This window comes from Typha latifolia, chromosome 2 (assembly GCF_019914945.1).
Source record: "Typha latifolia isolate L0001 chromosome 2, TyphaL0001v2, whole genome shotgun sequence".
Lineage (NCBI taxonomy): Eukaryota > Viridiplantae > Streptophyta > Magnoliopsida > Poales > Typhaceae > Typha > Typha latifolia.
The window spans coordinates 5,106,825-5,121,136 of record NC_133087.1 but is presented as its reverse complement, the minus strand read 5'-3'; the positions used below and the strand labels follow the sequence as shown (position 1 = coordinate 5,121,136).

The following is a 14,312-nucleotide window of genomic DNA, read 5'->3' as shown; positions in this document are numbered from 1 at the left end:
AGGGTTTTTGGCGGCGCCGAGATGCACGTTGACATGCTAGTCCGGAGAGCTGTCCAACTTGCTAAGGACTATGCAAAGGAAGGGCGCCCAAGGTCCACTCTTGTGAGGCTGCAGGAGGCAAGGTGGACACACCCAGCGGAAGGGTGGATCAAGGTCAATGTGGATGGTGCATTCTCCGGGAAGGATCGTCTCGGAGGGGCGGGAGCGGTAATAAGGGCTGCAGACGGTACCCTGGTCGCAGCAGCATGGGAACCATCTGTGGGTGAGTCGCCGCTACGAACCGAGGGGCACGCCCTCCGGTTGGGACTGTGACTTGCGGCAGGCTACACCAAGGTGGAAGTTGAATCCGACTCATTAGAATTAGTTAGGATCATGCAGAATAGAGTCAGTTGCCCTTGGGAAATTAGGGGTTTAGTTGCTGAGTGCAGCGCATTACTCAGCTCTTTTGTAAGTTGTCGCCTGAGACATGTAAGGCGAGAAGGGAATAAAGTGGCCGACTGGGCGGCCAAATGTGGTAAGTGGGGTCTGGGGGCCGCTCGGGTGGGGCCGACGGACTCTATCCCCGTGGAATTATGTAACCTCGTTTTGGAGGAGGCCGTGATCCCCGCGGGCGAATAGGTCAGTCTAATATAGCCAGCTTTTCAACAAAAAAAAAATGATCACAAAAAAATATTAGTCAACGTGTTCAAGTAGTTACAACCTCCAATTCTTTTTAGATCTAAAACCAACAACTAACGAACTTATCCACTCAACCACCAAACAAGTAGGTGTAACCCTAATAAATACATTCACCATTTCAACTCATCCTATCGCCTTCCTTTCCACACTAGCTAGCCACTATTTCAACGGTGGTGGTGCAATCGTCGTGATGCTTCTTTACCATTACAAACGCGTCTTAACTCGCATCCGTCCACTTGTAAAGCTTCTTCTACTACACCCACCCATATACTTCTCTTCCTCTCCTCTCATCCTTTCTATTCTTCTCTATTCTTAATCTGTGCAGGAATAAGTCAGCATGCAGAAAGATTTCAATCCCGTCCAAAAGAACACCCTTATATGGGACTGCGGTAGCTCTCTCTACGACTCCTTCGAGCTCGACTCCTTCGAGAGCCAGCTCGACTCCGCTATCGCCTCTACGAGATCTCTATCCATGCCTCATTTATCCGAGCCGTCTCTGCCGACTTATTCCGACGCCGCAAAGAAGCGCTCCAAACTATCCAGTGCACTGCACAGACTCTTACACATGATGTTACGCTTAAAGCCTAAGCGTGCCAAGTCATTTCCACCTTATATCAGTGATCACAACATCGGTGGGTATGGCTATGGTGCATGTACGAGTTTGGGTGGTCTATCTTCGATACCGGAGGCATCGGAAAAGGGCTCACCGGAGATTAGCTCGGTCGTGAGGAGGACCGTGTCGGAGCGGTTTACGAGCTCCAACACCGTGGTGCAGCTCAAGGTTGTGTTGTGATGCGATTGGGAGTGGAGTTCTCCATTAGATTAGTTGGCTATGGTGGTGGGGTTGCTTCAAATGAGGGGAGTTTGAATTGTAGCTATTAGAGTTACGTAAATGGTGCCGGTTCCTCCGGGTTGGAGTAGTTGGTGGGGGCCAAAGTAGCTTGAGATGGATCCGAGTATGAAAGTTTTACGTACATAGGATGTGGGGTTAATAGGATATATATACTTTCAGAGTGGTTTTGTTAAGCCATCTCTATCGTCTCTCTCAAGTAAACTCTGGTAGAAGTTAATATGTGAATTGGGTTATTAAACTTCAAATGTTATAATGTTTGGTTTGTAACGCTGTGGCTTTTGTAGAGTACTATAACGAAGGAAACTTTGTAAATAATGGTGGCATTGTATGTCAATGCGATTTGTATGGGCCAAAGTTTTATTGGGCCGTTGGTTTATTAACTACTTGAAAACAAAAGAAATCTAATAAAAGATTAATGAGCCAGGGCTTGTTCTACTCACTCAAGGCATGATCAAAGGCATCTGTAGACTCTGTAGTGTCCTTGTAAATTCCCCAGATGAGTAAAATGTACTACGTACATAGCAATAACAATAATAAATGTGAATGTGATGAGTACTAGTAGAACTCTTTCAACCCAAGCTAACAACTTGGTATTCTTCGTCTCTTTTCTCTCTCTCTACAAACTCTCCAGGTCTTTTACAATATTTCTACACAAATACACCACCTTAGAGATACGATGCAAACCTTATATAGGTCTTTCAAGAAAACCTAAAATAACTCGTTAGGATTTGAACGTCCTTAGAATGTTCTAATCCCCCTCAAACAATTCTAGAACGACAGCTATCTGGAAATCAAAGTACTCCATTTGAACATATTTATTAATTCTCTGGAATTTTCATTATTTGAATGTCTAGATGCCTGTTGGAACACTTGGTACAGTAAACTTATCCAAAAATATACTACATTAGGTTTCGTTCAAACGTCTAGAAGGATTATTCGAATTACCAACTGAGATGAGTCTGATTCGTCTCCACACCTTAACACCCTCATCAATATTCTTATTTAGGTGGTATATTTAATTTTAATTTAACTGTATAATAGTCATGATTTAGGACTTGATGAATATAGATTGTCTAAACGTTTGGATGACAATTACAAAGTTAAATAACTTGTTTGATTTGACTATTTTAAGTCTGCTGCTATTTTTTACGTGTGTTTTGTCGACTTTAAATATAAGTTATTCTCCGTCAATAATTTATATAAAAATTTAAAAACGAAAGAAAATTACTAAATCTTAGAAGTTAAATTTTCTAATTCATCGACTTTTAAATATAAAATGGAATAAAAGATTAGCTTATATATTAAAAAAAAATCCTAATACTTTAAACAACTTAAAATTATTATATAAGTCATTGAATCAGCATCTTATATCATTAAATTTGCTGATGGTACGGAATGCAATAAGTTTCATATTGAAATTTCGAATTATATTCCACTGTAAATAGGAAAATAAAAGGAATAAAATAAGGATGTCTAGTTTGCTCAAGAACTATTGTACAGACCCTGAATAAGTGAATAATAGCTCACTGGGAATGCCTCTTAATTGCATTAAATTACTTTCACAAGTACATGATGGCTTGTCAAATCAAAGGACAGGCCTGGCTCAGGTTTTGGAATATAATAATATAGACCCCACCTCACTTATTCCTACCATGTTTATTGAGAGAGATGGGGATCTTTTGACCAAATTAGCCCTCCTCAATTTTTATTACGAGTTTAGTACACTTTAAAATTTAAATAATAGACTAGGTGAGTTATCAAATTAATAGTAGCGTCAGCGAGTTATACGAGAATTTTAAATTAGATAAGAAATTTAGTAGTTTGGTTTAAAGAAGTTGATTCAATTATTTTTAAATATAAATCATTAATTAGATCAACACGATTAAATTTTATCTTAATTATATTTTATCATCTGCACTTTGACCAAATACTATTTTGCTGACTAACCTTGTATTATAAAAGCATACAAATAACTTTTTAAATTTTTAAAAAACTATAATTAAATCAATTTATTAGCCTTCCGTGAATTAAAAATCGCGTGCCAAAAACGTGAATGATAAGTTATTCTCGTATAGACTAAATTACTCTTTTAAAGTTCTCATTCCTAAGAGTGAACTTAAAGAAAGCCTTGCCCTGTTCTTTCCTAAGCCATCTTCTTCTCCTAAGCTCTAAACTTCTTGGTCCCATCTTTTCTCAAGTAGCTTCTAAGTAGAAAGAGTAGTGTTTTTCATTGTGAATTAAGAATTATTCTTATAATCTCCAATCAATACTGTCTAAGAGTAGATAGATAAATTTTAATTTATTATCTTATAAAACCTAATATTTTCTCAAACTACAGAAAAATAAAAATATAATTTTAAGATATTTATTAATGGCGTCTTTTGATATTTATACACTTTTTTAATATAGGAAAATAATGATGCTGGGGCAAAGTACATAGGAGTAAAGTGTAATTAAGCCTTATAATTTTTTTCACATACTTAGTATTTTTTTAATATTTTAATTATTTATATAAGTGGCAGACTGGATTAATTACTTATTTTTATTTTTGATAATTATTGTTCTACTCAGCTTTTTTTTTTTTTTTATTATCTAGACTCATATTAAAATGTTAAAGTTAATTAAACACGTGAAAAAAAAAGGTTGGCCGACTTAAAATAATAAAAGCTCTGAGCGAGGGGGTCGTGGCCCCCTATGTCCCATTTGTTTCTCTCTGCTAGACTATTTCTTTTTTCGCAATACGCCACCTACGTTTTGGATATTTGCAAATTTGCTCCTTTTTACTAGTATTATTCATTTATTTTTAATCACCTCCTTATATATTTAGAAAAAAAATTATATTAGAAATTAACTTTTAGGGTTACAAAAAAACAGAGGCCAGTTCTTCTAACAAATCTACCCGAAGAATGAGGAGTTGGATTCGTAAATTTAAAAGGAAAAGTATTTTTTAATATACCTAAAATTTAAATTATTATTTATATATCGAGAAAGACTAAACTCTTTGTCTTGTAATTATTCTATTGAGTTTATAATCTATTAAAAAAAATAAAGATCTAAGAGAGAGAAGACAAGGAACACTCAGCAATATACATATGAGAGAACAGAGCAACCACTCAAAGCAGCGAAAACCAGCAGGCAGCCATCAAGTTTAGGAGGGCCCTATGAATCCAAGATCCACAGACGCACAATTCCCTACTCATTGATCCAATCTCTCTTCCCTTCTCTTCTTCCCATTTAAGGTGGGATTCAGAATTCAGAACCTGTCTGTGTTTGTATTCGATGGGCCTTGTCTCTAAGATTCATAGCTTATCTCTCTCCCTCTGTGACATACACTAATACTCATACCTCTTTCGTGGTGCCATTTAATGCCTTGGGGATGACATCAATAACGTCTTGCTCACCGAGTGATATTAATGAGGCCCATGAGAAAATATATAATGCTGTACATTACAAATGCATGTCAATTAATGCTAGCATTATACGTTACAAACAAGTGGTCGCTGTTATTGATTAGGTTTTAGGCTAGTTTGAATTGTTCTTCTTATTAAGCTGACAGATTAATTGAAGTTAGAATCTCTTTAGGATTCTTTTTGAACCAATATTAAACTCCCTTGTCAACAATCGGTATCACAGTTGCAGTTCATTAATTTGACCAAAGATAAACCCTATGATATGCTCAATCAATCAGTTTTTTCTTCTTCTTTTTTTACCTTTAAACCTGCATAATCCTATGATATTCTCAATGCCACGAGGTCATTGAGAAATATTTTTTTTAAAAGAATCTAGCTAGTTGCTGTCCTGAAACTCCTATAAAATGCATGACCCTATTGATTATTTTCCATGCATGGATCCGGAGATATTATAGCAATTAAGTTGTCAGGATCGTATGAGCCATTGGCGAGAACGAAGGTACCGGCATCTTTTATAATTATTCACGACAATGATACGGAGAAGCCATCATAGTAGTTGAGATACGTTAATGTCAAATTCAATGGAGGGGGAGAGGAGGGACCGGACGAAGTTGCGTTGGAAGATGACGGCTGATCACTTTAAATGAGAAGCAGAGGTGTTAGGGAGATACATACATATTTGCATATACTACCCTACAATTTAAGCGGTTTTGAAAGTTAAACCCTCTATTTCCACTATTTGCAATAGGATCTTGCTCGTATTTCATAGAATTTGTAATGAACACCTCAGGGTATCATTAAGCACCCTCAGTTAGTATTTTATTTAAAAAATTCCTTAAGAAATAATTAAAAAAATTTAAGTAACTAAATCAATAGATAAAAATATTTTTGTCTTCCTTTTGTATTCTTCCATCTTCTCTATTAGTGGTTTCTACACTAATAGAATATTAATGGAGAGTTTTAGTAATACACTTAGGTACTTCATTTGAAGAGTGAAATGATAAAAGTGATAGTTTAAAGGAGCGTCGGCTTTAGCAGAGTCTTCTGCTAGGGTTTGGTGCTTTCCTCTTCCCTCGTCAAATCTCCGTCGCCTCCCATGGCCTTTATCTCCTCTCCCCTCCACCTAGGCGAAAGGAAGAGTGGTTCTCTCTCCTTTTGTGGGCTTCTCCTCTCACCAAGAGGGCTTCTCCATCGTCACCGTCAGTGTATCTCCTCTCCCCTCCACTTAGCTAAGCGCTACGCGGAGAGGAGAACTATTCTCTCCCTTTAAAGTGGTTTGCTAGCTCCCCTCCGCTCTTTCTCTCTTCTTCCCTCTCTCACCCTACCCCTTTTCGCCCCCGTTTCCACCACTTGCAGACAACCTTCTCACCTTGAATCCCTCGCTGGTCGTTCGCGTCACCACTGCCGAAGCCTAGCATCGTTGATATGGCCTTGATCCCCCCCTCAGCCCTCCTTGTTGCCATGGACTGGGCCGAGTATTGTGGATCTCGTCGGATCCTGGCCTCTCCCCACTCGTAATAGCTGCTTCTACCCTGCTTCCAGCTTGCCGCTTTGCCTTCTAATTAGCCACGTTGCTTCTTGCTCCACTGTTTCTTGCTCTGCAGCTTCTAGTTCCACTATGCCTCCTCCAACTCTGCAACCCCGCTTCAAGCTTCGTCGGTGGCCTAGATTTGCCATGGTTTTGCCGCATTAGGGTTGTTTTCTTTTTCTAAGATTAATTACCCTAAGAGGTTGTATCAATGATGTATTAGGCATATCAACTACCCTCCACCACTCTCCATTTTTTTCCTTTCTTTTTCTTTGCTTTAAGTTCTTATTAGTTTATCAAGATTTCTCAAATAGGGTCTTCTAAGTGATTTGTTGTTAAAATCACTAAACTCTAAAAGCGGGAGACTTGCTTCTAGAGCGTTTGCTCTATCTCCTCTGTATTATTATACTTGAGTGCTTACTTAGATACCTACTTTAATTATTGTTCAGTTTGTAATACAGCCAAGTATAGAGCTTATTCCTTAGGCTTTTGTCATATTTCTCTTTTTATCTCTTTGTGTCACTTTCTTTGTGTCACTTATAATCGGTTGTCTGAATTGAATGATATGATCAATTTACGGACTTTTAAAAAAAAAAAGTGTCAAAAAATGTAATAAAAGCTACTTATTTGCTTATATATACATCTACAAATTTGCCATTTACCTAAATACCCTTGAAAGCATATTGTTTATTTTTGAACAATCATTAAAAAAGATTGAGTTTTTTTTAATCTTTTTAACTATTAAATAGATTTAAAATGTAATTGTTGTTTAGTTTTCATAGGCATATATGCAGAAACAAATATTTTAAGAGATACTCTACATAAAGTGAATAGTATATATATAAATAAGGGATTGCGGAGGACATTAAAAAACCATTATTAAATTTCTACATTGTGTGCCAAATAATGTTCGTTATTTTGTCAGCCGGAAACGCCACGTGTGCGGTGGCAAGAACTCTCGCCATTTAAGCATCGGCGCCGACGCGAAGGCCCCAAAATAATATAATATTCATCGCCAAGTCTTCATGAGCTATCTATCTATCTATCTATCTATCTATCTGCTCGTTTCATGAGCTCCAACGGTCGTTTTCTTCTCTCCTCTCCTTACTCCTTCTCACTTAATTTTTACTATCCTTTCGCTATACAGCTAGAAGTTTAGCAACTTACTCTTAGTTTTTCTAGTAACATGGGAGGAGACGGCCTATCGATCCTCTTCGAGAACCCACATTTTAGACCGTCAAATTTGAGCCGACCCACCTCTCAAGATGATCTCTTCACCCTCTTGGAATCATGGGAAGATGCCACACCTGCACACCTAGGGATCAAGAGGACTCGTGAGATCGATCATGAGCCCGGCGAAGACGACGGCCGACAGCGAAAGAAGACCAAGTGCTCGGCTTCGTCGGAACGAGCGGTGTTAGGGCAGCACAACAAGACGACACACATCGCGGTGGAGCGCAGCCGGAGGAAGCAAATGAACGAGCATCTTGTGGTGCTACGCTCACTGATGCCAAACTTTTACGTCAAACGAGTAGGGCATTTCGTCAAACACTTGGATTACATATTTGATTATATGGTTTATAGGCTTATTGAATTAGTTCGTTGATTTCAATCTTCTAAATGGCTTGTTTGCTTTCAGGGAGATCAAGCATCCATCATAGGAGGAGTAGTTGATTACATCAAGGAGTTGCAACAAGTTCTACAGTCATTAGAGGCCAAGAAGCAAAGAAAAGCTTATAGCGAAGTACTTAGCCCAAGAGCTGCAGCATCGAGTAGTCCTAGACCACCACTGAGCCCAAAGCCACTACCTTTGAGTCCAAGACTGACTACTTCGCCAATTAGCCCAAGAACTCCACAGCAAAGGAGCCCTTACAAGCCAAGAATGATGCATCAAAGTCACTTGTATCCCACAATGACAACTTCTCTTGAATCCTCTACTTCCATGGATAATTCCAAGTCGCCATTAGATGTGAAGGTGAAGTTCTCTGGGTCGAACGTCGTATTGGAGACCGTGTCGAATCGCACCGCTGGCCAAGTTGTGAAGATGGCTGCTGTTCTTGAAAAACTTGACCTGGAAATACTTCATCTGAGCATCAATACTGTTGACGATACTATGATGTACTGCTTCACCATTAAGGTATATAACATACCTATCTTCTCCTTTTTTTCTCTCTGGATTCTTTCTGCTGTTACTTCTCTTCTATGATTCTTTTCATTCTTTTTCCCTTACAGTTATGAACACTAGACTCAAATACCTACTAGATTCTAGCAGGAAATAGCATTCACAAAGTTACTATATTAAGGGTTTAAACAAGGCGAGCTCGATAAACCTAGCTTTTCTCGCGGCAGAATAATATAAGAAGAATATATATGAAGTATAGATTTTAGGGTTTTCCTTACATAATTGAACTGAAAATATTCAAAGTGTAATAATTATCATTACATTCTTTAAAAATATCATAATTGGTGTTAAAATTTTGTGGCTCTTTAGAAGTGTCATTAGATTAGTTTTTAATTAAATATTTCTAACAGATTATTATTAAAGTTAACAAACATTAATAAATAACTAATATATTATTCTCTCGAGAATTTTGAAGTGTGAAATATCTATTATGTAAAAGTCCCTGGATTTTACTACATTCTAGCTTCACAAATCCCTTGATTGGCAGCTATGTACTCATGCACTTGGAAAATTATTTAGTGGTAAAGTCTATACCCTTTTAAATCTCAGATACTTGACATTAATTAATTATAATGAGAACTTGTGCTGTTCAATGAACTTGTTACATGCAACTAGAATTAATCAGAAATCTCACCTACCAAAAAGTACTTATATCATGTGCTGGTACTTTTTTTTCCTATGAAACATGTGATGGTACTTGAGAATATTGCATGTTGAGACTGATGGTCTTCCTGGAAGCTTGCTTCTTATACTTTGATCGTATTCAACACGATCAGAAGGTACATCAATTATGCCATTCTTCGGTATCGTCTTGTATTTGGTTATTCATATGATTAAGACTATTTATTTTCTTATATGTTTATCAACAACTACTTTATTTTTATTAGTGTCGATATTCATATGATTAAGACTATTTGTTTTCTTTCATTTGTTTCACAGATAGGAATAGAGTGCAAAATAAGTCTGGAAGAACTCGTACAAGAAATCCAGCAGACCTTCTCGTAAACATACTTGCAGGCACAGCATCAGCAACATTAATTCCTGACAGCTATCTCAGCCTTTTCACAATAAAGTTATATGTAATGAATAATGCTGCAGAATCGAGGAGAATATTGTGAGAGGCATTTATATCTACTTATCCAGACCTGAATTGAGCCCAGTGTGTACATGGGCATTATATATAGTCCATATATCACGAGCTTCAACTAGGCAACTGATCAGGAGTTTGATTTGCTTTTTACTCCAAGTAATTGACTCAGAGCATGACACCATGCATTAGTACGTACGTAACTCCCTTTATGTGACACTCCTTTTTGTTTAATCCCTAAGAGTAGTGTCGATTTTATTTCTTTGTATGATACTAATCGGACGTGTTCTGCATTGGAAGAAAATTAATGGGCAATAGTTGGTATATTGATGGGATCCTTTGCTACGTAAATATCAAATTGATACTAATTTAATGAATCAATGAATATTGATTTGTCGCTGTATCTATTGTTTAGGTTATTCTTTTTCATTCTTTGATTTGACTGGAGGTGTTCCATTCCGAGAGAAGATGAGAGAATATGTATTTTTCTTTATGAGAGATACTTATTAACTTCTACAAAAAGCTTCATTAGAACCAGAAGCTAAAGATTATAAAAGATCAGAAGAAAAAGACCTAGTCCAGGTGCAATTATAACCTATAGTTCTACCTTAGTTAGTAAGTCAGTCAGCAGTCCGATTGGCCTCTCTAAGGACATGAATAATTTTACAATTTTAAAAATTGCTAGTTAGGATTTTATATCATCAATAAGGACCTAAACGGTTTAAGGAGTCTTTGACCCTACTGCTAAGCAGTTGACCAGCAAGAACGAATTAGTTTTAACGATAACATTGAGAAAATTCTTATTCTAAAAGAAGGTGAGAGCCTTGTGCACAATCGTTGCTTCAGTTACTAGTATTGAGGTATGAGTAGATAGGAGAACAATTAAATTGCCGAACCATAAATTCAGCCCCTTAATTTTCTCGACTCATCGGTACTAAATTTGAGCCACATACCAGTAGTTGGTATATTGGTGGTGCCCTTTGCTACATAAAAAATAGTGATTAAATATAGCTTGACGAGACATCTCTCCAAACTGGCTTTGATCCCTACCAGACGGAGTTCATGAGTCCAAATCTCATCGAGATTTTTTTTCATCAAGACCCATCTTATCCATATTTTTTGTCATTTATATTGGTGTATTATATATAACAAAAGCAAGGATCCATTAAAAATATATTGAGTATACATTTATATTTAATTAGATAATAATATTAAGGCGTTGCGATATAACTTAATTAATAAAAAATAAAGAAAAAAAGTGATAATTTGTTTGTAAAGTTCACCGTAGTGTTTGGATTCAAAAAATAGAGTAAAAAACTATTTACTTCTCGAAAATCACAAACTTGTCTCGTTTCACTTTCTATTCTAAGAATAGATAATTATACTTTCCACCTTTTTATATTAATTAATATTATCATTAGTTATAATAACTACTCATTTTAATAAATAATTTTAATATTTACTAAACACTAATAAGTTATAATTACTTATTAGAAGTACATTTACTAAAAACTTTCACAATTTTTTCTTTCACCGCTTCTCATCAACCAAACACATAAAAATTTCTAGTCCTAAGTTGGATTAGTTCTTTTCTTTATTGGATTAAATCTTATTAGATACTAGACCTATTAGATTACCGAGATACCGTTATAAAAGACTAACCCAATTAGGAAATGGGATTAATAATAAGCTTAGCACGTACGGCAGCCAGAAGCCTCGTGTGAATCATTCTCATCGAAGCAGACATCTGTGTTCTTTGTTGCTTTTGTTTATTAAAAGGGGTAGAGGGAGAGAGAGAGAGAGGGAGAGAGAGATTTGGGATTTATAATCTCGTTTAACTTTGAAACTTCTTAGTGGATTAATCCTTGCACCATCTGTTATGTAGGCTAATCACCAAACTACATAGATATTGTATTTTCTCTTTCTGTTTGTGCTAATCTCTCTATTTTATCTGAATGAAGAAACTTTTTCATTCATTTCCAGTCTAAGGAAGGTACTTCTCTGACTGAGCGTAAAAATAATTAAATTAAGATACAGATTTATAAAATTTAGATGTGATGAGGATAAAGCAATTTGCTTATTGAAAATTTGATTACAACCTTACTATATGAAAATAATTTAATTTATTATGATGATACTGTAAATCTAGTGAAAAAAAAAAATGAATACTATAAGATAGATATACAGACTATAAGATAAAGCAATTTGCTCCAGATATGAGGCTCTGGATATATCATATAATAACAAAAATTTAGCGAGAGGTGCATCTTTAGATATAGAATTTCCTACAAAATATCAATGCTTTTATTTTCGCAAAAATTTACTGAAAGAAAGATTTTTCTGTATTCAAGTGCAAGGAAAATATGCAACAAAAGATTAGCTCTTTTCGCAGAGTAGTGATGGAAACTTCTCTCTTTTAATAAAAGAATCTAGACAGACATTGTGTGCAGAAGATACTATAGAGATTAAAAAAAGAGAGATCGAGTTTCAATTATTAAATATCACCTTTCTAGAGAGGGATCTTTCAAATGGGGCACTCCATTAGATCTGACGATTGTAAAATGTGGGTGATGTAAAAACATTAAGTTTTAGAAGAATATGTGGGTAGGTGAATGCCCTCTCACGCCTCTCTTCCCTAAGTTTCCACATTCATTTCTTACAAATTTAAATGATATCATCACCACTTGCATTTTATTTTTTATGCAATACTCCCAAGATACACTAGAGAAATCTTATTAAAGTTAATCCTCAGACTTGAAATATGTTAAAACAATAGAACAGATATTTGAGGATAGCCCAATAATGTATCATCTTCATATTGTAAAATTGATTATTGGCTTCCATTTAGAATATCATCACTTGGCCCAGCAATTAGACCATTATGTTTAGCTTTCTCCAGCATTGTTTTAAACCTATCGGTTGGAATAACAAATAGAAAAGGTGCATGTTTGTGTCGACTCACCGCAAGCCTTTTCTGCGTTTAAAATAGTTTTCTAAGTTTCCATTAAAATTTAGAGCAATAGAGCTAGAAAAGATAGCCTTCTCACCCCCTTAACGTTTCAGTAAGATAATCTTATCAAACATTATCATAAGTCTTCTCAAAGTCTAATTTTAACATCAGCCTTTCTCTTTTCCATTTCTTGGCATGAAATGACACTTCATGAGCAGTAGCTATACAGTCCAAGATGTATGTATTTGTAATAAAAACAGTACAAGCAATGCCAGTTTTTTTATCAATCACACTATTACATTATACTTGTTTGTTAAACCCTTCATTTAAAATTTTGAAGCTACAACAACTAATGAGATTTATAAGCCTATATTCACCGATCTTCTCAGCATCTAGCTTTTTGAGGATTAGACAAATCATAACATAGTTCGAACAATAAAGTTTTATACTTCCATCGTACCAAGGTTCAAATAATCTCACTGACTTAATCAGATCTCCAAAATATTAATAAAATCTCATTAAAGGCCACTTGAGTCGAGGGATTTATCGGCCATACGACCGGTTTTACTTCCTCAGAAAATGATTTATCTAACACTTGGAATTCTGACTCGAAATGTCTACTGAGTTTTTATTCTTCACATATCTAACACTTCCAAATAGTTTTTTTTTATTTTTATTTTATAAAACCTCTCCTTTACTCACTGAATTCTAGACTTCTATCTTATAAAAAGTCTCACCCTACCTTACCTTGAGAGACATGTCATCAATAAAAAAAAAATTATGGAGTTTGAGACTAAGTTCTAAACTTAATTAGTTAGTCTTAATTTAATCAGAGATATAAAAAAATATTTAATTACTAAACTAATTTAAGAGTTTCTCAGTTTCCCTAAACTCAAAAAGCAAACCGGGCCTCAATAAAAGACTGTTGACCGTTGACCGTTGACCGTTGACCGCCACCTTTCTTTAAAATTTTTTTTTTTTTTTCATTATTCTTTCCAACGTTGCTAACCTTAAAAAAGAGATGGCATAGGAAAAATCCTGGTCTCATGGTTAGCTACCTATAGAAATGTCCGTCACCTAAAAAATCTCGTGCACCTTACAGTGTCTGTCTTCAGACACACCAATATATGAACGTACGACCACTAAAATTCGCGCGCTCTCTCTCTCTCTCTATCTCAAATCTCGTGCACTTAGAGTACGTAGAGAGAGAGAGAGAGAGAGAGAGAATATTTTTAGGGCAAAAATTCGTTTGAGTCATCTCCTTAAATGAGAATGTATCCACCAAGAATATTCTTCGTAAAACTAAATCATATGTTAATTGAAAAATAGGCCCCCCCACTTAGAAAGGGGGGGGGCCTTATGCCCTGTGCCCTGTGCCCTGTGCCCTGTGCCCTGTGCCCTGTGCCCTGTGCATAATAAGAAGGTGAGGGTATCTTTCGAAATTTAAAAAACATTAATTCTCACGGGCTTTTTTGATATTTTTAGTAAAAGGATGCTATTATATAGGGGTTTTTCTGCAAAGGGACCAAGGATGGAGGCAGTTGGTGCATCCGGGGGTGGACTTGATCGGTTGGTTCGTATAAGTGGTGGGTTTTGTTGGCGTTTGGATATACTTCCAAGAGAG

At 36.1% G+C, this 14,312-nt stretch overlaps 2 protein-coding genes across 2 annotated transcripts; both read left to right on the top strand.

The window, feature by feature from the left end:
• Positions 1 to 855: 855 nt before the first annotated feature.
• Positions 856 to 1,843, top strand: LOC140782295 (uncharacterized). The gene has a single exon (XM_073128786.1). The coding sequence runs from the start codon at positions 1,016 to 1,018 to the stop codon at positions 1,469 to 1,471; it is 456 nt and encodes a 151-aa protein (XP_072984887.1). The 5' UTR covers positions 856 to 1,015; the 3' UTR covers positions 1,472 to 1,843.
• A 5,653-nt stretch (positions 1,844 to 7,496) lies between these two features.
• On the top strand, positions 7,497 to 10,071 carry LOC140782277 (transcription factor MUTE-like). Its single transcript, XM_073128761.1, has 3 exons — positions 7,497 to 8,000; positions 8,109 to 8,606; positions 9,591 to 10,071. The coding sequence occupies exons 1-3, from the start codon at positions 7,656 to 7,658 to the stop codon at positions 9,654 to 9,656; spliced, it is 909 nt and encodes a 302-aa protein (XP_072984862.1). The 5' UTR covers positions 7,497 to 7,655; the 3' UTR covers positions 9,657 to 10,071.
• The last annotated feature ends 4,241 nt before the right edge of the window (positions 10,072 to 14,312 follow it).